This window comes from Sus scrofa, chromosome 14 (genome assembly GCF_054392235.1).
Source record: "Sus scrofa isolate SSC_HxYL_T2T_F1_AM1 chromosome 14, Sscrofa_HxYL_maternal_Yorkshire_Landrace_v2.0, whole genome shotgun sequence".
NCBI classification, from domain to species: Eukaryota; Metazoa; Chordata; class Mammalia; order Artiodactyla; family Suidae; genus Sus; species Sus scrofa.
In genome coordinates this window covers 51782263-51805656 of record NC_139396.1, presented here as the reverse complement: position 1 = coordinate 51805656, position 23394 = coordinate 51782263, and the positions used below count along the sequence as shown (strand labels likewise).

General features: G+C 48.8%; 1 protein-coding gene, 1 long non-coding RNA gene and 1 pseudogene across 13 annotated transcripts in view; 2 read left to right on the top strand and 1 right to left on the bottom strand.

Annotated features, from left to right (window-relative positions):
• The window catches only part of MLXIP (MLX interacting protein), a 76030-nt gene extending 65012 nt beyond the window's left edge, over positions 1-11018 (top strand). For 5 of the 12 annotated variants that reach the window (XR_014827258.1, XM_021073761.2, XM_021073760.2 and 2 more), the window contains 2 exons: positions 236-365; positions 1263-6135. Coding sequence is in view for 4 of the 12 variants with exons in the window: in XM_021073761.2 (XP_020929420.1) it covers positions 236-365; positions 1263-1384 (252 nt within the window). In the remaining 8 variants the exon portion in view is untranslated. Of the gene's footprint in view, positions 1-235; positions 366-1262; positions 6136-8403; positions 8628-8887 lie in introns of those variants that run through there. The other 7 variants (XR_014827259.1, XR_014827256.1, XR_014827254.1 and 4 more) reach the window with 4 other exon arrangements.
• A 5301-nt stretch (positions 11019-16319) lies between these two features.
• On the bottom strand, positions 16320-16552 carry LOC100739848 (heat shock factor-binding protein 1 pseudogene; annotated as a pseudogene).
• Positions 16553-18033: 1481 nt separating this feature from the next.
• On the top strand, positions 18034-22917 carry LOC146396552 (uncharacterized). The gene is made up of 4 exons (XR_014827372.1): positions 18034-19052; positions 19515-19681; positions 20066-20300; positions 22107-22917. It is a non-coding gene; the product is annotated as an uncharacterized LOC146396552 (long non-coding RNA).
• The last annotated feature ends 477 nt before the right edge of the window (positions 22918-23394 follow it).

The window sequence follows — 23394 nt, the reverse complement described above, 5'->3', positions numbered from 1 at the left end:
AGTCAGAACCTCTGTGGTCAGTGGCAGGTTCCTCATCATCAGACTAAGCCGTGGGGACCACAGGACCAATTAGGGACATTTGGGGGTTGGGAAGACACAGGCCCATCACTCTCTTTCTCACCTGTCCACGCAGTTACTTGCCAGACCCAAGGGGAGCTGGTCACAGGCAAGCCTGTGACTGGGCTTCCTTCTCTCCATGCTCCCTTACCTTTTCTTTAACCCGCCTGCTGTGCAGTTCAGCGTCATCATCAAGCCACTCTTTGAGTCCTTCAAGGGTGTGGTGTCCACCAGCAGCCTGGAGGAGCTGCACCGGACGGCACTGTCCTGGCTGGACGAGCACTGCTCCCTGCCCGTCCTCAGGCCGAGTGAGTGGGGTCGTGGGGCTGTGGGGCTGTGGGGCTTGGCTGACCCTTTCATGCTGTCCTCCCGGGGAGGGCCCTTGGCCGCATTTAGTGCTGCAGAGAACCCCAGGTCTGCTGCAGACACCAGGCAAACAGCTAGGGCAGAAGGGTGAGGCTGAGCCAGGGGCCCCCCTACATGGCAGGGTGTCTCCTCGCTTCCTGCCGTCTGTGTGTGTCCATTTGAGCAGATCCAGCTTGTGTTTATTGAGCACCTACTATTTACCAGACTCTGTATCAGGTATTTTCAGATATTTTCTTGTTTTACTCTTGAAATAATGACCAGAGCTGTGCCAGTATATAAAGTCATAGAAGTGTGATGTTAAAACAAGGGGACAAGCAGGAACAGCTGAGGATTCCCTGCCTTCCTGCAGGTAGGAGGTGGGATTGCAGAGCTGTCTTATTTGTTTTTTGTTTTGGTTTGGTTTTGTTTTTCTTCTGCTTTTTAGGCCCGCACCTGCTGCATATGGAGGTTCCCAGGCTAGGGGTCCCATCAGAGCTACAGCCGCCGGCCTACACCACAGCCAGAGCAACGCCAGATCCAAGCTGCGTCTGCAACCTACACCACAGCTCATGGCAACACCAGATCCTTAACCCACTGAGCGAGGAGGCCAGGGATTGAACCCACAACCTCATGGTTCCTAGTCAGATCCATTTCCACTGGGCCACTATGGGAACTCCTGCAGGGCTGTCTTAAAGGAGAGGTGTGAGTCCAGACCTCAGCAGAAAGGCTCTCCTGATGTCCGTGCCTCTTCTACTTTTGGGTGCTTGAGAATCGCCAGGCATGTAACCGTGTGTTCAGTCCCTCGGGGGCTTGGAGCTGGTGCGTGCTGCGCCTGCAGGCTGACCCTTCCTGTCTTCCAGCTGTGCTGAACACCCTCCGGCACCTGAGCACCACCACATCCATCCTGACCAACCCGTCCCAGCTGCCTGAGCAGGCCGCAGAGGCCGTCACCAGAATTGGCAAGAGACCTGGGGAGTCTTAGCAGCACTTCGTGGCTACGCGGTGACAGGAGATGCCGTGGAGACCCTTTCCTGCCTGCGGAGAGGAGGCCGCGCCCACACCTCTCCTGACCCAGATCCTCAGGGCCTCCCTCCAACCTCGGCCACCAGGCTGCACAGGACACCATGCTCAGGTCTGAAGCAGGTTCAGGTCCTGCCAACAGCAATAGCCCAGCTTTGGGAACCCCTTGCTGTGAACTCTGACTCAGCGACCTCAGTACCGACCTCCTTTCCCCTCGGAGTGGCCCAGACAAAGGGCAGCACCGCTGTTTCTGTCCTGTCCTGTCCTGCTGGTGGGGTGTTGGGGCCACAGGTCCAGTGCAGAGAGCAGAGGGGGCAAGCAGAGGTGACATTCCCAGAATCAGGTCATGTGAAGGTCCTTCCTGGCTCCTGTCTGAGGATTTAGAGACACTCTCTCCTGGCATGGCTCGGCCTGCCCCTGCCTGTGGGGCGGTTGGAAGGCATCCTTCCTCCCCTGACTCTGACCTTGTAAACAGATTGGACATAGGTTCAGGCTTCGCAAGGTTGGCTGCAGGGAGACCTGCAACACGTGTGCAGAGCCATGGGTGTGTGTCCCCGAGGATGGGGGACAGAACATCGCAGAGCTGCTGCTGGCCTGGAGAGCCTCTCGGCGGTGCTGCATCTGTTCTGATTTGGTTTCACTTGGCATTGCAGCATCCGCAGCAGTGCTGACCTGAGGGTCGAGTGGTGGGGGCTCAGCCAGGGCCTGCTCCCTCCTTCTCCACCTGCCTCCAAGCTGCAGCTGGGTGAATGTCTGGGCTTGATGGTTGCTGCTAGCCCTTCGAGTGTGATGTTTAAAAGACCGGGCTCCACAAGGCTGCCATCAGCCTGGTCACTTTGTCTGGATTGTCCGGCCTGGAGCCCCAAACTAACAGTAATTCTCAGACTAAAGCACTACCATGACCCAGCACCTGCCCTGTCTTGTGTTTGGAGGCAGAAATTGAAATGTTGACACAGAGCTCCAAGGTGGCTGCCTGAGCTGTATTTGGGTGGCTCCCAGATCAGACAGTCAAGAGTGGTACTCAGATGTGGTCCAGGAGGAGGAGGACAGAGCAGCTGGCTGTTTCCGAATGTGAGGGTTGCGTTGGGGGGAGGGCCTGGGCGTCCTGTCACTGCGTCTGCAAGAGCAGCTCCAGGTGGAGGGACGTCCTCTATCACTCAGGAAGCCCAGCCAAGGGTACCTTCTCCTTGAAAGAATGTGCTTTTCACGTCCTGCTGTGAAGTTCAGAGGCCAGCAGGCTTCCCGCGAGACCTCTGTCCTCCCTGGGCAGATCTGGGCAGGCCAGGAGAGAGCTCGGGAGCCACGTGAGGGGGGCGCCAAGTTTGGATCCATTCAGAGGCTCCCGCTGGTTCTGGAGGCCTGTGACGGTGCTCCGGGGTGGCCATCCCCACCTCAGCCTCACTGATGGAGGATGGAAGTGGGGTCCTTTCCCTGCCACCAGAGGTGCCACCGCCTCTGCCACGGGTCAGCTGCTCCCTGTCTGTGCTCCAGCCCTGTCAAGAGACCCTCGGCGGCACCCCTCAGCCTCCCCAGAAAATGTGTTTACAGGCCTTCCCATCACTCTCTCCCTTCGTTTCCCCTGGGAGGTGGGAAGAGAACGCCGCCTTCCCCGGGATGAACTTGAGGTCATCCTTCAAAAGGGGAGGACCACCACGGGGAGAAAACTCCATGCAGGCTCTCGGAGAGTCCCATGCTCAGCCTCACCCCGGTTCCTGTGCCTTTGTAAACCGCCTAGGTGGCCGCAGAGCTTGGCCCAGCCACCTCTCCGAAATCAGTAGCTTTCTCCCTACCCCTTGCTGGGAGGTTTTTTTGTTTTAACTCCGTGGGATGTAAAATTGGCCTCTTGCTTCTCTGGCCTACCTCTCCCTCTCTCCCTTTGGCAGGTTTAATGTTCATGATTCTGTTTTGTTAAATATTTAAGGCTGTTAGGTTGTGTGAGGCGTTGAAGGTTTTGTGTGTGTGTCTGTGTGTGTGGCGGGGGGGGTGCGTCACAGCAGACGGTTAACTAGATGCATGTTTTGTTTTGAAGTATTTACTTAAATCCATTTCTCTTGGTGCTCACCATTATCACGGCTTTCGGGCCACAAGGCTGTATCTCTTATTACAGACACGGTTGTTTCTTGCTTCGGAAGTTTTCTTATTTTGGATTCTTGCCTGATTAGTCTGGCCAGACAGGAGCCTAGCTTTGACCTCTGTCCTGGGGTCCCAGGCTGGAGTGCAGGCCAACGGGGCCCCTTTGCCAGCCGCCTCCAGTGGACGCTGCGGTTTGTTTACACTCCCTTTCACCCCCACTCCTGTCCCTGCTCCCATGAAAATGCTGACACTTTGGAGAATAAGAAAATGAATTTCAAGAGGGAAAAAAAAGCTTGTCTAGCACATAAATTTCTGAAAGTGTTTCTGTGAAATCTTTCTGTGCCATCAGCTCCCTTCCCACTGCGGGTTGCTCTTTGACGACAACTGGGAAATACAGGGAGAGCGGGGCTTTCTGAAGCTGGCTGGCCCATCCCTCCCTCGGTTTCAGGCGGGTTACACGCCAACTGTCACCCCCCAGGAGGCCCCCCAACCAACGCATCACGTGGTTTTTCATGGCACAGGGGAAGCTGTCCCAGCGTCAGAGGTTGGTTTGATGTGAGCACTGGCTTTTGTTGGGGAGGGACTGTCAGGGCTGCGGTGTCCCTGAAGCCAGTGCAAGGGGAAGGGGTGCTTTGCGGTGCCCGCGTGGCCTTGCACACTCAGCTCCCTCCACTTCCTGTCCTTGTGACCTGACGCAGCCTCCCCTTTCTAGACAGAGGTCAGCCCTTGAGGGGTTTTTTCCTCCCTCTGGCCAATAGGAGTAGAAAGTTAGATTCTTTTTTTTGTTTTTCTGTCTTTTTAGGGCTGCACCCGCGGCATATGGAGGTTCCCAGGCTAGGGGTCTAATTGGAGCTACAGCTGCTGGCCTACACCACAGCCACAGCAACTCGAGATCTGAGCCATGTCTGTGACCTGCAGCACAGCTTATGGCAGCACTGAATCCTTAACCCACTGGGTGAGGCCAGGGATCAAACCTGCAACCTCATGTTTCCTAGTCGGATTTGTTTCCACTGCACCACAGTGGGAACTCCTAGAAAAATTAGATTCTTAAGGGACCTGGCACCCCAGTATGGTGCTAAACCCCTCTGTCCCTCCCCAGGTCTAGGGGTGTGGTGGCCTGATCTTGGGAGGCCTACTGCCAGGAGGGGGTCCCCACCTCCCCTCTCATATGCAGTCCTGGCCAGCCTGACCTGGCATGGTGCTGGCTGACTGCCCCACGTCAGTTCTTTTATCTCATCCGGGGTCAGCTCTGGGTGGGCAGCCTTGGCACAGCACCCCTATGCTCTTCCCCTCCCATGGTCATCTAGCTCTGCCTGCGTCTTTTGTCTCTCTCACGGCCCCAGGCCCCTAACTAAGCTGAGTATAGCTGCTCTCCTCTCTCTGGTGGAGGAATTGCCTTTCCCTAGAGATGCCTTGCTTCCGCTGATTGATTTGCTGCAGGTGAAACCCGCCCGGTCTGCTGCTTGTCGGAGCCACTTTGCAAAGTGCTTCCTCTGCAGTGGCCTTGACAACGAGGAAGGGAGCTGGCGAGCCCTGAGGTGGGTGCGCAGCAGTGGTGGGCCATGGTTTTTGGCTCGATGTCCCTGATGCCTTGTATATTAAAGATTTTCACCACATCTGAACATAGACAGCAGGAGAGGAGAGCAGGGGTAGAGGAGTTTGGACCTTCAACACGCGTGTTTCCGTGGTTGCCATCACCTTGACCTGCTGGGCAGGCAGGTTTGGGGAGCGGAGGGGCTCTGGGAGCAGAGACAGGCCCCAGAACCCCCAGCTGCGCCCACACCCCCTCCATCACCTGCCCCATTGTCTTTCCCTTCTGAGGCCTTGGCTTTCCCAGCTCACCACGTGGGGGCCGTTCCTGTCGAGGCTTGTAAAAATCAGCCTTTGAGAAAGAAAAGGGAACTTTTCCTGTTGAATGTTGGCTCTGTGTGTGTGTGTGTGTGTGCGTGTTTGTGGGTGTTTTTAATGGATTTTATTTTTGTGAAATACCTTGACAATTATGTAGCAAAATTCGCTTTTATCTCCCAGTCAACCTTTTGGTTCCAGAGTCAACCCTGGGTGTCGCTAATTGGAAGAATTCTCTCCTGGGTATGTGAACAGAGAGGTGCCATCCTCAAGAGTTGAGGTGGTGGAGAGGGTTGGGAGAAACTGAAGTTAGATACATTTCCATAAAGTTTCCTTCCTGCAGTTAAAAGGTAGGAGACATGGAGCCGAGGCTGTGTGTCCCCGAGGGAACTGGCACGAGGCCCCTCCCTCGGCGCCCTTGCTGCTGCTTTATCTGAATCTGTTCACACTCGTGTTTGTGGGCTTCTTCTGTAACGCCACAGCTGAAACAGCACGTTCTTTTCCTTTTTCTGCTTTCAGTTCATTGTGTAAATGGTTCATTTTTTTCTCTTGTGAGCTCCGGTGACTGTGTCAGGGCTTCTGTAGCAAACAGTCACCCCTCGTGGGCAGAAAAACAAAACCCAAGAAGAGTCTTGCTCACCGGAGGCCCCAAGCCTCAGGCCTGCGCCATCCAGAGCAAGGCCGTTTATGCTCTGCTGTTGAGAAGCACCTTTCCACCAGCTGTATTCAACACTACAATGCAGTTTGAAAACTATATTTGCATCCAAGACAATAAAAGGCCATATTTTTTGAAAACCCTGTGATTTGTCGTTCCCCTTGAGCTATGGAGGAGGTGACAAAATGAGATCAGGGCAAAGTGATGCCCACAAGTGGCTCCCTCATTCTAGGGTTGGGGGTGTGGGTGCAGCCTGGCGGTGCTGTGGGTGAGGAGACAGACCCAGGATGGCAGGGGCTCAGGAGGTATGTCCTGGAGGACAGTGGGCCTAAAGAGAAGCCTCTGCTGAACGGCCCAGCAGGATGGACTCTACCTGGGAATGCACCAGGCTGTGGTATTGCAGGCCTTTCCCAGGTGGACAGAGTCCAGTGATGCTTGTGCAGACTTGCACACTTCCTAGTGTGGAACATGGGCAAATAGCACCCCCCCGCACTCTTTACAGGAGGTGGTGAGGTTCCCATGTAGTCGGATGCATCCAGTGCTTAAGAGAGCGCATGTTACCACCAACGTGGCCAGCACCAGCCCCTGCACAGAATGGGGTCCATGTTGTGGAGGTGCCCGGGTGGCTGTGGGCTCCCTGCTGACGCTGACCCAGTACTGTAGGCAGAGAACACTAGGAGGTTGACCGCAGAGATGTCCCTTTGTTGTGCTGGGATTTTGATCTCTGTTTAATCTAGAAGCTTTTCTTTTGGCTCTGCCATCTTTCCGTGCCCGCCCCCCTGCCCCCCAGCGCCTTGTGTCTGGGCAGGGTGACCCGGTAAGATGAACCATGCCATCCCATCTCAGGCTGCTGGCTTATTCACTGAACAGCTGCCCAGATCCATATCTCGACTAAAATGCAGTGGGCTGATACACAGGCTCTTGTCTGATCAAACCCCCACTCCTCCCCCAAGGGAAAAAGTCTTCATGACACAAAGCAAGATTTGGGGCCTTGAGAACCGGGGGCCCTAGAGGGAGAGGTAAGTGGTTGTGCCTTTGGGTTGGAGGGAGCTCAACTATTGAGATAATCAGTGGCTGTCCAGTTGGTTCTTCTAACTTGGGAGCCCACCCCATGTCATGTACAGAACCTTAAAAGATAACTTGGGGCATAATTAGAAGAAGGGAGAGGTCGGATCTGGGGAAGGGAGGAGAAGAGTCTGGAGGGGGAGGCCAGGGCACTGGAGCTTCAATTCCTCAGCGTCAGGTGCTGGGCCACCTCGGGGACAGGGACACCCCTGGACAGTTCTCAAGTTTTTCCTCACAGAGGAAGAAATGGAAGTTGTTTCCAAGGTGACAGGGCTGCACTGGTCAGAGTGAGAAGGCTGGTTTCATTTTTTTATCCTGCAAAGGGCCTCTCCATCCACCAAGTTGGAAGATTATCCATGGTATCCTCCCCTTCCCTCCCCTTCCCCGACACCAAGCGCTGTTAAGTCTGTCCTCCAGATTTCTTCCAAACACATAGTCCACTTCACTCCGTCCCCAGTGTCCCCAGTACCCAAGTCCAAGTTGCCACTGTTTCTCAAGTTCACACAACAGTGTCCTCCATCCCTTCTGTCTGGTGGCCTCTTCTGGTCAGGGAACCTGAGGAAGCCCACCCCCCACAGGCCTCCCCACCGTCCTTCCAGGGCTTCCAGATAAAGGCCAGTCCCCCCGACCCCACTGAGTCCATCCTGCCCGCGCCGGCCTTTCCAACCTCATTTCTGCTTTTTTCAGTTCCTTGAATATGCTGTGCTTTGCTTTGTTTCACTCTAGGTTTTCCCAGGTCTCCTTCCTCTGCCCACATCTTTCCCCTTCTCTACCCCTTTTCCTATCAAGCTCCTACTCTCTCTTCCCATCTTAGTCCTTACATGTCAGGGAGTTCCGGTTGTGGCTCAGCAGTAACGAACCCGACTAGAATCCATGAGGTTGAGGGTTGGATCCCTGGCCTCGCTCAGTGGGTTAAGGATCCTGCATTGCCGTGAACCCGACTAGAATCCATGAGGTTGAGGGTTGGATCCCTGGCCTCGCTCAGTGGGTTAAGGATCCTGCATTGCCGTGAACTGCGGTGTAGGTCACAGATGCAGCTCGGATCCCAAGTTGCTATGGCTATGGTGTAGGCCAGAGGCTACAGCTCTCATTCGACCCCTAGCCTGGGAACTTCCATATGCCGTGGGTGCAGTCCTAAAAAGACCAAAAATATATATATATATTAAATGTCAGAAACCAGCCTTAGTGTGTGTGTCATCCCCCAAACCCCCCAAAACACAGGTCCGCACGTGCACGTGCACATACACACACATACATGCACACATCCAGTCAGGCCTCGGAGCACCTCATATTTTCTCAGGGTGCAGGTCATGTTTGTGATTATCGTTCACCTTCCCCACCAGGTTCCGAGACCCTTTGGGACAAGGTGCCTGTGGCCACTGCTGTGCCCAGCTCAGAATTGTCACATGGCAGGTGCCCCTGGGAACCTGTTCTGTGCGCCCTTGGCCCTGTGCCTGCCGCCCTTCCCCATCTCCGAGTCAGACAGGCGCAGGGTGTGGGGAGCCTGACCAGATAGGACAGGAGGAGAGAGGAGGGGGCAACTATTGGATGCAGACGTCAAACTCAGGTAGGTGTTGAGCAAGGTTTAAAGGTTGGATCCTATGATTACAGATTTAATATTAAACTTTAGTAATTCAGGTTGTAAATGTGATGAGAATAGCCTCCAAACGGCATTTAAAAGCATTTCATCTTGGACTTGGCCTTGATTCTATAGAATACAGTTTACCATCTTTAGTAGCTCTTTTTTTGTTGTGTCAGGCTCTGAATTTAGCCTGGTGTAGGGTGGTGTGATGACATGTAATGTGTGCTTTTACCTTTTTATTTCAGAACATTGCCAGCATACACAGAAGCAGAGAGAAGAGTATAATGAAACCTCACGTGCCCGACCTCCACTTGAACAATCACCAACTCAGGGCCAATTTTGTTTGATACATACCTCACCTCACTCCCATTATTTAGAAGCAAAGCCCAGATGCCTTAGGTATTTAATTAGTTAATAGCAAATGTGCTTTTGAGTTTCATTTCCAGAATTGCATCCATGCCTGCAGTGTGGGTCGTTTGAAGGCTCAGGAAGGCTCTGCGAAAACTACCGAGTCATAGTTAATGAGAAACCTGGGGAATGAGGAGTTCTGATTGATCAGATTTTCTGTTTCAATAAATCATGAGCTAGAAAACCCTTATTGTTTAGAGAGGGGAAGCACCTTCTAAGATAAAAGTCTACTTGCCTGCCTTAATAGGTATGTACAGCAAACAGTCTAATCTCTTGATCTAGTCTGACTGATTTTGGCTCCTGGGGGATGTGACAGAATAGAGCCGGGCAGTACCGTGACAGGTCTGGGGTGGGGGGGCTTCCCACCTGCCCCCCACCTGTCCAGAATCCAACCTGTTGGTGTCTCCCCAACCCCCAGCCCGCTCCTCAGCGTACCTGAGCAACCTCCCCCAAATACAAAGGATCCTCTGGTTCTGTGCCTCCTCCCCCGGCACGTGCCACAAGTTCATCCAGTTTTTCCCTCTTCCCACCAGTCTGCCATCAAGATGCGTGTGCTGAAGGCCGAATTTGAACTCAGCTCAGGGGACATAACGGTGACTTTATTGACAAAGAGGACAAAACCGATCTTGATACTGAGTGAAGGGAGACATACAGCATGCCATAGAAGAAGAGTGGCAGGGACCACTCCTGGGTGGGAGGATCGCCCAGTAGGTGGCTCCCAGCCAGGACCCAGCGAGACACCAGCGTCTGCCAGGCAGAGGGCGAGACCCACGGGGGGAGCTCCCTTCACAGAAGACGTGTTGACCAACCACAACGCCTCCCTGTGCGTCCACCTTTGCTTTTGTCTATTTACTTATTTACTTAGTTTGCTTTTTAGGGCCACACCAGCAGTATATGGAGGTTCCCAGGCTAGAGGTCAGATTGGAGCTGCAGCTGCTGGCCTACACCACAGCCACAGCAACACAGGATCCTTAGCACACTGAGTGAGGCCTCAAAAGACTGCACAGTGGGGATTATTACCCTCATTTTACACAGGAGGAAACTAATGCTTACCTCCCATGGTGGAGCAGTCAGCAAACTGGCCGAAGACGGGAAGTTCTTCAACTAATAAAGGCGTCTAAGAACACCCCACAGTAAACATATTTTTAATGATGAATGGCTGAATACTTTCCATGTGTAATAGGGGCAAGGCAAGGATGTCTGTTGTCACCAGGACCATACAGCATTTTTCTGGAAGGTTTAGTCGGATCAGGTTAGGAAGACATTCCCATTAGAAAGGAGTGAAAATGCTCTGTGCAAATGACATGATGCTTTATATGGAAAACCCTAAAGAGTACACACACACATACACATGTAAGAGCCAGTAAGTGAGTTCAACAAGGTCCCAGGAAACAAGATCAATATGCAAAATTCAGCTGCATTTCTGAACTCTAGCAATGAACAACTCAAAAATGAAACTAAGGAAACTCTTCCATGTACAATAACATCAAAGAGAATAAAATGTTTTAGGATAAATTTAATCAGGGAAGGGCAAGACTTCTACACTGACACCTGTAAAACGTTGTTGATTATTCAGCCATAAAAAGGGATTAATTGATACAACAACATGGGTGAACTTCAAACACATGATGCTATGTGGAAGGAACCAGACACAAAAGGCCACGTACTGTATGATCCCATATATGTGAAATGCCCAGCATAGTAAATCCAAAGGGATAGAAAACAGATTGGTATTGGCAGCAAGGAGGCGGAGCAGAAGTGTACTTAATGGATATGGGGTGTCCTTTTGGGGTGATGCCATTTTGGAACTTCATATACGTGCCAGTTACATTGTGAATGTCCTAAGTGCCACTGAATTGTACAGTTTAAGATGCTTCATTTCACGTTACATGAATTTCACCTCAATTTTTGTAAATGTTGAAAGAAACTAAAGAAGGCCTAAATAAATGGAAAAACATCTTGTGTTCATGGAATAGAAGATTATATCGCCCAGATGGCATTACTCCCCAGAGTGATCTACAGATTCAGTGTAATCTGCCTTCAAAATTACGACTTCCGGAGTTCCTGTGGCTCAGAGGAAATGAATCTGATTAGCATCCATGAGGACATAGGTTCGATCCCTGGCCTCACTCAGGTGGTTAAGGATCCAGCGTTGCCATGAGCTGTAGTGGGTTGCAGACAAGGCTTGGATCCGGCGTTGCTGTGGCTGTGGTGTAGGGTGGCAGCTGCAGCTCCGATTCAACCCCTAGCCTGGGAACCTCCATATGCCATGGGTGAGGCCCTAAAAAGACCAAAAAAAAAAAAATTGCACCATCCTTTGTAGCAGAAATGAACAAAGTGGTCCTAAGATTCATCTGCAAATGCAAAGGACTCAGAATAGTCAAAACAATCTTGAAAAAGTACAAGTTTGAGGGCTTACACTTCCCAATTCAAAAACTTCCTACAAAGCTACAGTAATTAAGACAGTATGATACTGGCAGATCGTTATGTGAAAATATTCATAGAAGCATTATTCATAATAGCCAAATTCACTGGGACGCAGGTTTGATCCCCAACCCAGATCAGCGTTGCACGTTGTAACTGTGGCTCAGATCTGATCTTTAGCCCAGGAACTCCATATGGGGTGGGGTGGCAAAAAAAAAAAAAAAAAAGGCAAATTCAGAAACAACACAAATGTCTTTGAATTGATGAATGGATGAACAAGACATACAGTGGAATATTATTTAGCCATAGAAAGAATGAAGTCCTGACACAGGCTACAATATGGATGAACCTTGAAAACAGGATGCTGAGTGAAAGAAGCCAGGCACAAAGGTCCCATACTGTATGATTCCATTTATGTGAAGTGTCCAGAATAAGCAAATTCACAGAGACAGAAAATAGGTTAGTGGTTGCCAGGAGCTGAAGGAAAAACAGGAATGGAGAATGACTGCTAAGGGGTACAGGGCGTATTTTGGGGTGATGAAAGTGTTATGGAATTAGATTGTGGTGATGGTTACACAACTCATACACATATACACATCCCCTAAACTGCATATTTTATTTTATTTTATTTTTTTGTCTTTTTGCCATTTCTTCGGCTGCTCCCGCAGCATGTGGAGGTTCCCAGGCTAGGGGTTGAATCGGAGCTGTAGCCCCCAGCCTACACCAGAGCCACAGCAACGCGGGATCCGAGCCGCGTTTGCAACCTACACCACAGCTCACGGCAACACCGGATCCTTAACCTACTGAGTGAGGCCAGGGACCGAACCTGCAACCTCATGGTTCCTAGTCGGATTCGTTAACCACTAAGCCATGACGGGAACTCCTAAACTGCATATTTTAGATGAAATAAATTGTCTAAGGCTACAGGCCTAGGCGGTAGAGACCAGAAACTGGAACCCCAAAATATCTACTTTAACACCAATGTTGTTGGGGCAGAATATTTCCAGGACCCTTGAATAAGTAAATTAATGAAGTTGGGATCTCAAAGATCCTCAGAATTGTCGTTTTGAATATTCCTCCCCTTTATAAAGTACTGCAGTTTTTCAGTCAGAAGAGCTGTGAGTGTAATGTTGTTCACACTGAGAAATTGATTTCACCATCACACAAGGAAGAATCTGCCCTGACTTGGTTGTGCCGTTCAGCTGGGAATCTGAAGACCAGATAAAGAGCTGTGAACAGTGGACCCTGGTCTAATTTCAGAGATCAGTGAGAAAAGACAAAAAACGTTATAAACCCACTATACTTGGGGCAGCCAAAGTATTTCACCTTTGCAGAGACATGTAAACCCCTTCAAATCTCTCCATTTTTCATCTCTACCTCACTGGTCTTTTGTTTCAAACTTGGAAGTTGTATTCACTTACTGATTTCTAAAATAATGCATTCCAATTTTAGAAAACTTGGAAAATAAAATACAAGAAAGTTACCCGCATTCCCAAAGATAGTGTTTTATAGTCTTGCCTTATGTCCATATATAATGTACATATATACACACTTTTTTTTAAGTTTTTTTTTTTTTTTTTTGGTCTTTTCTAGGGCCGCACCCGTGGCATATGGAGGTTCCCAGGCTGGGGGTCTAATCAGAGCTGTAGCCGCCGGCCTACACCAGGGCCACAGCAACGCCAGATCCGAGCCTCGTCTGCAACCTACACTGCAGCTCAAGGCAATGCCGGATCCTTAACCCACTGAGTGAGACCAGGGATTGAACCCGCAACCTCATAGTTGGATTTGTTAACCACTGAGCCACGATGGGAACTCCCATATAGACACACATTTTTTAAAACTTGCTTTTATTGTAGTTCCCACTGTGGCACAAATGGGATCAGTGGCATCTCTGTGGCACCAGGATGAGGTGCAATCCCCAGCCCAGTGCAGTGGATTGAAGGATCCAGTGTTGCCATAGATGCAGTGTAGGTGGAAACTGCGGCTCAGATCTGACCCCTGTCTAGGGAATTCCATATACCTTGGGGCAGCCGAAAAAGATTATTTTCATTGAAGTATATTCGATTTACAATGTTGTATTAGTTTCTGATGTACAGGTAAGAGATTCAGTTTTATATATATTTATACATAAAAGTGTATATATACACTTAGCTGTACACACACACACACATCCTTTTTCATATTCTTTTCCATTATGGTTTATTGCAGGATATGGAATATGGTTCCCTGTGCTATACAGTAGGATCTTGTTGTTTATCCATCCTATATTTAAGAGTTTGCATCTGCTAATCCCTTCCTTCCTCCACTCCTCCTCCCCCTTGGCAACCACAAGTGTATTTTCTATGTCTGTAGACACACATTTTTTAACTCAATGAGAATCATCATAAATACAGTTTTGTATCCTAATTTTATAAACATCACATTCGGAGCGTTTTATCATTCCATGAAGTATTCTTGGAGGAAATGATTTTGAATGGTCACATAATGCCATCTTATAGAGACACCATGGGATTGGTTTTTTTTTTTTTTTTTTTTAGCCATTTCCTTATTTTTAGTCCTATGGGTCACATGGCAGCCTTGAAAATGTGCCTCTCAGCCCCTCCTTTGGGAAACTGATGGACTGAGGGTCTGAAGCCCGTTAGCTCATCATACAGGGGCCTCATCGGAGCTTCCTCTGACAGGGACCTGGAAAGTCTCCTGACAGCCTTACCCATCTTCCTGAGAAAAGCTCTCCAGGGTAAGACACTGCCCCAACCCTCCTTCTTTCCATGTTTCCTTTAGCAGGGGCCAGACCCTCCTCTGCCTCCTTCACAGCCTTGTCTGCAGAGAAACCTTTGCTCATGGCAATCCTGTCTCGGTGTCCATATGCCTCAGTGGACCTCGGACTAACACAGATGCGTCCCCTCTCATGTCCTCGTCTGTGTCTGATGGTCTCACGCACGAGTGCTGTTAGGAATATGCATGTGTGTGTGTGTGTGTGTGTGTGTCCTGACCGGGTTGTGATCATCTCCTTAGGGAATTCCTTGAGGCTAGACAACCAGGGGAGGGTGCCCATGAGGGAAAGTCTCCTTTCACAAGACCGGTACCTGTTTCCAGAAGTGGCTAAATAGAGCTTTCCCAGCCTCATCCTCAGGGTGATGACTTGTTTTTTGTTTTTTGTTTTTTTAATGCTTTTTTAAATTTATTTATTTATTTATTTATTTATTTATTTTCCCACTGTACAGCAAGGGGGTCAGGTTATCCTTACATGTATACATTGCGATTACAGTTTTTCCCCCACTCTTTCTTCTGTTGCAACATGAGTATCTAGACATAGTTCTCAATGCTATTCAGCAGGATCTCCTTGTAAATCTATTCTAGGTTGTGTCTGATAAGCCCAAGCTCCCGATCCCTCCCACTCCCTCCCCCTCCCCCTCCCATCAGGCAGCCACAAGTCTCTTCTCCAAGTCCATGATTTTCTTTTCTGAGGAGATGTTCATTTGTGCTGGATATTAGATTCCAGTTATAAGTGATATCATATGGTATTTGCCTTTGTCTTTCTGGCTCATTTCACTCAGTATGAGATTCTCTAGTTCCATCCATGTTGCTGCAAATGGCATTATGTCATTCTTTTTTATGGCCGAGTAGTATTCCATTGTGTATATATACCACATCTTCCGAATCCAATCCTCTGTCGATGGACATTTGGGTTGTTTCCATGTCCTGGCTATTGTGAATAGTGCTGCTATGAACATGCGGGTGCATGTGTCTCTTTTAAGTAGAGCTTTGTCCGGAGAGATGCCCAAGAGTGGGATTGCAGGGTCATATGGAAGTTCTATGTATAGATTTCTAAGGTATCTCCAAACTTCTCCATAGTGTCTGTACCAGTTTACATTCCCACCAAAAGTGCAGGAGGGTTCCCTTTTCTCCACAGCCCCTCCAGCACTTGTTATTTGTGGATTTATTAATGATGGCCATTCTGACTGGTGTGAGGTGATATCTCATGGTAGTTTTGATTTGCATTTCTCTTATAATCAGCGATGTTGAGCATTTTTTCATGTGTTTGTTGGCCATCTGTATATCTTCTTTGGAGAAATGTCTATTCAGGTCTTTTGCCCATTTTAGGGTGATGACTTGTTAAACCTGCTGATTGAATGGGCATTAAACAGAGCCTTCTGTTTATTTGCCTTTCTCGGTTTCTTAGTGAGGCGCAGCCTAGTTTCACGTTTACTATTGTTTGATTTTCTATTTTCACATTTAAGCATTTCTCTCTCTTCTCCTCCTCCTCTCTCCCCGCTCTCATTATCTGATTGCCTTTTTCTATTTCCTTTTGACTTTTCCTCTCACTTCTTAAATCTCTAGAGGAAGAACATGACATCGCCCAAAAGTGATTTCTTTTTTCTTACAGCTTTATATTCCAGGCTTACCTTTATAAATTGAGCACATTTCAGCCTTAAAGTTAAAGCTTTTAAGTTTGAGCTCAGTCTCAAAATGTGCCCCCTGAAAAAAGTAAGTCCTATTATTGTATGTGTGTTTGCTTCTCTGTGACCATTGAGTACCTGTTTTCCTTTCTTTGCAGAGTCGATGGTCTTGATTTTTTTTTTTTTTTTTTTTTTTGCTAACGTTTTAGTGTTTAATGGCATAACTGACCAAGGTCCAAGATGTGAAGTTAACCACGTTCAAGAAACATGCGTGAGGGCGGGGGAGGGAAGTCACTCTATAGACTGATGCTATGGTGTGTGGCAAGAAGAAAACACATTTTATAATATGAAACCTGTTTACACAGACTGGTTAGTTGCCAAAAACCATCAGTCTTCTCTTGCTTGTAAAAAGGGTGTTCCAGATTTCAGTGTAAATGAGCCAACTTCATTGGCTCTTCTGTGTGGCAGAGGCATTGTTTTCACCTTCTAGCTCTTCCACCCCAACCTGTGTCGTGAGGTCTGCAATGTTTTCTTCCAGGTCATCAGTGCGACTGCTCATGTCATCAGTTCCTCCAATGATCCGCTTGGACATGGTCTGAAATTTGTCTTGTATCTCTTGCAGGAGTGTCTGCGGCACCAAGTGAGATCCTACGGGGTCTTGGGCTCAGTCTTGACCATCTCCTCGGTTCTCAGCTTGGCGGTGCTGCCTCAGACCGTCACCTACATTTCTGTTTGTTTGCCCCTTGACTTTTTTTTTCTTTTTAGGGCTGCACCCAAGGCATGTGGATGCTTGCAGGCTAGGGGGCAAATAGGAGCTGCAGCTGCCGGTCTACACCACAGCCACAGGAATGCAGATCCAGCTGTGTTTGCAACCTACACCATGGCTTGTGGCAATGCCAGATCCTTAACCCACTGAGCAAGGCCAGGGATCGAACTCATATCCTCATGGATCCTAGTTGGGTTCTTCACCACTGAGCCACAATGGGAACTCCAGGCTTGATTTTTTAAACATCATCATTTTGGAGGGTCTCCATCACAAGACAGACGCTGGAAATCATTTGGAGGAGGAGATATTAAACATGTCACCACTTGCCAACATCTGCTTATCTTTTTGCCTATTTCTGCATTCTGGCAGATCATCCCCAAAAGAAATTCTCATTATTTGAGAGTTCTTGTTAGTCGAGTTCCAGGTAACTCAGGACTCATCACCCTTATCACCTGTGATCATCTGTGTCCTAAATTGCTGCTCTCAGGAAAGGGAATGGGAATTTTTCATCTTGGGTGATACTGTGGTAGGTGGTCTTGATTCAGAGATGAATTTCTGCCCCTAATCTCCTCTGTCATCTCCCCTCCAAATTTTTCTTGTTTCTGTGAAATAGGGAAAGTAGGCATCAAGGCAAATGTCACCATACAGGTGGACCACCTATCTCAGGCCTCAGTAGCTTGTTTAAAACATGCTGATTCCCATAAGATTCAACAGGAAAAAGGAGGCAAGCACTAGCCTAGCATAGGCGACAACATGGATGGACCTTGACAACATAACGCTGAGTGAAAGAAGCCAGACGCAAATGATGCAGAGTGTATGATTTCATGTATAGGAAATGTACAGAAAAGACAAATCCATAGACACAGAAAGTAGGTTAGGACTGAGGGGAGGAAGGAAGGGGAGTGATTGCTTAATGGGGCACAGATTTCTTTTGGGGTAAGAATGTTCTGGAATTAGTGGTGACAGTTGCACAATTCTGACTATCCCTAAAAACATCCAATTATACACTTTAGGAGTTCCCTTGTGGTGCAGTGGGTTAAGGATCCAACATTGTCACTGCAGTGGTTGGGTTGCTGATGTGGTCTGGGTTCAATCCCTGACCCAGGAATTTCCATATGCAATGGGTGCAGCCAAAACAAAAAACAAAAAACATCAAATTTCGCACTTAACTGGGTGAACTTTAAGGTCTATAAATTACACGTCAATAAAACTTAAAAATACTGACTCTACGGAGTAGTGGCTCAGTAGGTTAAGAACGTGACTAGCACCCATGAGGATTTGGTTTCAATCCCTGGCCTCCATCAGTGGGTTAAGGATCCAGTGTTGCTGTGAGCTGCGGTGTAGGCTGACAGCTGCTGCTGGGATTCAACCCCTAGCCTGGGAACTTCCATCCTTTTTTTTTTTTTTCTGCTTTTTAGGGCCACACCCTCAGCATATGGAGGTTCACAGGCTAGGGAGCTGTAGCTGCTGGCCTACACCACAGCCACAGCAAGGAACTTCCACCCTAAAAAAAATAAATAAATAAATACTGACTCGAAGGCACTAGCCCAGACCTACTCAGTCAGGATCAAGGTGTAAAATCCAGAAATCTACTTTTCACCCAAACACCCCAGCAAGACCAGCTACATCATTTGCAGGCTCAGTGCAAGATGAAAGTGCAGCAAAAATCATTAAGAATTTCAAGACAAGGGGAGGGGGAAGGAGCAGGGTGGTTGGGGAGCTTGGGTTTAACAGATATAAACTATTGCCTTGGGAATGGATTAGCAATGAGATCCTGCTGTGTAGCACGGGGAATTATGTCCAGTTACCTGTAATGGAGCATGATAATGTGCGAAAATAGAATGTGTACATGTATGTGTAACTGGGTCACCATGCTGTACAGTAGAAAAAAATTGTATTGGGGAAATAACTATTAAAAAATAAATTTCATATGAACTCAAAAAAAAGAAAAAGAATTTCAAGATAGCGGCCACATGATATTGAAACAAGTGTGGGCCCCTTCCAAGCACAGGACCCTGAGCACCCCCTGCCCGGGTTGCAGGCCCACGAAGAAGGCCCTGCAGCTCGGTCTCCAGTTTGGGCTGTCCCACCTGAAGGCAGGAGGGAATTTGGTGAGTGGGTCCTATGTTTCCTCATTGGAGAAGCCGAAGGTGGAGGAGCTGGAAGTGGGAGAGGAGAAATAAAAAACTTCAAGAGTGGATTTCCTCTCCCTCCAAGAGCCACGAGCTGGTTTTAGTCAGAAGACCGTGGCGGAGTCCCCAGCCCATGGCTGAGTCATCTCCAGAACTGTGAGCTTTCAGTGAAAAAGAAGGAGAAAGCCTGGGGCTGCTGCCAGGTCTGCGGGAGATCCTGGGTCCTCCATCGACTGAGCAACGCGATGCAAACGGAACAGAAAGGACCTGTCTGAGCCGGGTGAGGGGTTGGCAGCTGCTGCCCCTGCGGCCCCAAGACTGGGTCTTATTGCAATTGCCACCTCTCCTTGCAACTGTTAACCTCCCACAATCCCGCTGCTCTGTGTCCCTGGCCCCTGATCCCAAGTCTGATCGAATTGCCTTGATCACCCGCTGTGACAGAGTAAGAAACATACCCTCGGTCTCTGCCCCAGCTCCTCACTCAGAGCTTCTGAAATCCTGGTAATTTCCTGAGTGGTGGGGGCTGGGGGAGCATCTGACACAGGCCTCCTAAATGCCTGGGAGCTTCCTACGTGGTAGGAGGTCTTGGTTCTAACGAAGGGACTCCGGGTGGCATCAGGATGGAGGCTGTTTGCCAGAAAGACTAAGCCTTGATCGCAAGCTTGAAACTCTGGGGAGGGTGAGGGACTGGGGATTGAGTTCAAAATCAATCATGCCTACATGATAAAAACCTCTATATCAGTCTCTGAATTGCAGGGCTTCAAAGCGCTCCTGAGTTGGCGAACACGTCCATGTGCCAGGAGAATGGCTCACCCCGACTCCACAGGGACAAAAGCGCCTGGGCTTGAAACCCTTCTAGACCTCACCCTCTGCACCTCTTCATCTGGCTGTTCATTGGCATCCTTCATCGTATCCTTTATTATGAGCCAGGAAGTAGAAGAAAAGTGTTTGCTGAGTTCTATGAGCCATTCCAGCAAATTACTGAGCCTGAGTATTGGGTTGTGGGAACCCCTGATTTGTAACCAAGACAGAAGTGTGGGTAACCTTGGGGACCCACTACCTGTGATTGATGTCTGAAGTGGGTGGGGGGTGGTCTTTTGGGATTGAGCCCTTAACCCATGGGATCTGTGCTAACCCCGGGGAGTGAGTGTCAGAACTGAATTGAATTATAGGACACCCAGGTGGTATCCACACAGGACTGGAGAGTTGCCTGGAGGGGAAAACTCACACCTTTGGTGGAGAAGTATTCTGTGAGGGGAGAAGCCAGCTTTCCTTGATGCACCCACACCCTAGCTGTGAGGAGTGCTGAGGGGCAGATCTCAGCCTCAGCAGCAAAAAGCAGGCTCTGCTTTCCACTGAACCTAAGTCTCAGACTATCCACACTTATTTCTTGTAAAAAGACAGAGTGGGCCAAGTCTTTGTTTACCTCATCCATGAAGAACAACCAACAGCAAAAGGAACTACAGCACCCTCTCAACTGTTTATCCATCATCAGTGGAGAAAATGAAGATTGGAAGAAAATATAAAGGTAGCTGTTCACCCTGTTAGTGTCCTACAGTCAATAAAGCCATTGGGGAGTTCCTGTCATGGCCCAGCAGAAACGAAACTAACTAGGATCCATGAGGACACAGGTTTGATCCCTGGCCTCGCTCAGTGGGTTAAGGATCTGGTGTTGCCATGAGCTGTGGTGTAGGTTGCAGACACGGCTTGGATCCCACCTTGTTGTGGCTGTGGCTGTGGTGTAAGCCAGCGGCTGCAGCTCCAATTCAACCCCTAGCCTGGGGGGCCTCCATATGCCATGGGTGCAGCCCTAAAAAGACAAAAATAAATAAATAAATAAATAAAATAGATAAAGCCATCGGAGTTCCTATAAGAACCCGGCTAGTATGCATGAAGTTGTAGGTTCAATCCCTGCCTCCCTCACTGGGTTAAGGATCCAGGGTTGCTGCAAAGCACTAATGCAGCTGTGGCTGTGGTATAGGTTGCAGATGTGGTTCAGATCCCACATTACTCTGGCTGTTATGTTGGCCGGCAGCTGCAGCTCCAATTCAACTTCTAGTCTAAAAACTTCTATAAGCCATGGGTATGGCCCTAAAATGATTAAAAAAAAAAACAAAACCCAAAAAACACATCACTCCTGTGGTTATCTTCTCTACTGGGTAGGTATCATCTTATCAACTTTCTATAGACTCCGGGGTCTAATCAATAATAAATCATGCCAAAGTCCCATTCTCTGAGAACGGTGCTGATAAAACTTTCTGAGGTGGTGGGATGATTTCTGCTGTCTGATATAGAAGCTATCAGCCACATGTACCTACTGAGCACTTAAAATGTAGCCAGTGTGGGAGTTCCCGTCATGGCTCAGTGGTTAACAAACCTGACTAGCATCGATGAGGATGCAGGTTCAATCCCTGGCCTTGCTCAGTGGGTTAAGGATCCGTCATTGTCTTGAGCTGTGGTGTAGGTCACAGACACAGCTCGGATCCTGAGTTTCTGTGACTGTGGTGTAGGCCGGCAGCTGTAGCTCCAATCAGACCTCCAGCCTGGGAACCTCTGTATGCTGCGGGAGGGGCCCTAAAAAAGCAAAAGAAAAAAAAATGTAGCCAGAGGGACTAGATTTATTTTTTTTCTTTAATGGCTGCACCCACAGCATGGGGAGTTCCTGGGCCAGGGATTGAACCAGCACCTTCCCAGCACTTCTGAGCTCCTGCAGTCTGGAGGTTTTTTGTTTGTTTGTTTGTTTGTTTGTTTGTTTTTTGTCTTTTTAGGGCCAAGCCTTCGGCATATGGAGGTTCCCAGGCTAGGGGTTGAATCGGAGCTACAGCTGCTGGCCTACATCACAGCCAGAGCAACTCGAGATCTGAGCCATGTCTGTGACCTGCAGCACAGCTTATGGCAACGCCCAATCCTTAACCCACTGAGCAAGGCCAGGGATCAAACTTGTGTCCTCATGGATCCTCATCAGATTCATTTCTGCTGAGCCATGATGGGAACTCTCAGAAACTGGATTTTTAAAAAATGTTTCATTTTGAAATAAATGTAGATATACAGTAAAGTCATAAATACAGTGTTCTCATACAAACTTCTCCCAGGTTCTCCTAAATGTGAACGTTTGTGTAACTGTGGCACATCTCTCAAAACTAAGAAATTGGAGTTCCCTGGTAGCCTAATGTTTAAGGATCTCGTGTTGTCACTGCTGTGGCACAGGTTCAGTCCTTGGCCTGGGAACTTCCACATGGGGGGACACAGCCCCGAAGCAAACCAACTAAGACATTAACACCAGCAGAGGCCTAATTTGAACTGTCATTGGTTTTTTCACTAATGTCTTTTTCAGGATCCCCTCCAAGATCGCATCCAATTGTCACATCTCCTTGGTCTCCACCCTGTGACGATCTCTCAGTCTTCCCTTGGTTTTCCTGAGCCTGACACTTTTGAAGAACACTGGTCAGGGTTTTCACAGAATGTCCCACAATTTGGGTACGTCTGATATTGTCTCAGGACGGGGCTGGGCTCATGGATTTGGGGGAAAAGTCCCACAGAAGTGAGGAGGTGCCCTCCCCACATGACACAGAGGGCACCCGCCACCCCCAGGTGGGGGTATTTATATCATTAGGGGTGGTGTTGACCTTGCGTCAACCCCCCACCCCCACTCCCGGGAGGTGTCAGGCGTGTCTCCACCGAGTTGCTGTCTTTCCCACCCCTACTCTGTGCTTTAGAAGCAAGTCACCATCCCGCTCACTGTGAAGCGGAAGGGGGTCCAGCTGCACCTCCTGTGGGGGAGGTGGACTATCAAAGCATTTGTGGATGAAAGTTAAAACGGCTGCAATGATCAGAAAATATTGGGGCTCAATAGCTGGGAGGCTTTGCACATTTCCTGTTTCTCCTCCAAATTTCCCCTGTTCATTTGAGCTGTCAACTGTGGGTCTTGTCTGCAGCAGTTACTACTGGGGTGCTTAATGGTAATTTTCCATTTTCCTTATTCCTTCTGTGTTTATAAGTTAGAATTCTATAAGGAGGGCTTCCCGCTATGGCGCAGTGGGTTAAGACTCCAACTGCAGTGGCTTGGGTCCCTGTAGAGGCACGGGTTCCATCTTCAGCCCTGTGGTACCGTGGGTTAAAGGATCAGGTGTCACAGCAGCTGCAGCTCAGATTCAATCCCTGACCCAGAAACGTCCATATGCCACAGGTGCAGCCATTCAGAAAAAAGGAAGAAAAATTCTGTAAGGAACATCTGTCCTTTTTCCTTCATTTATTTATTTGTATCTCTACAGACCAGTAGACACTAATTTCATTCTTTGGAAGGACATACGGTCATCTTTTTGCCTTGATTCCCTGTTTTGGATAACTTTTCTAATGATAGTCAACATGTTCCAATATAGAACAGTCAAAAAGCATGACAGATGTCCAAGCACAGGGGATATTTTTGGAAGGATTGACTGTCACCAGAGGCTAGGCCATGTGGGGGCTTGAAAAGCCTGGTGTGGAATTGGAGTAGAAATGCCCACGAGAGTCCGAGTGAGAAGCAGAGGCTGGCCTGTGTATCTCACAGTCCTAACCTTGTCTTCCTTGCACATGCTGTCTTTGGGCTTCAGTTTCCCCCCAATTAAGGTAAAGACGAAGGT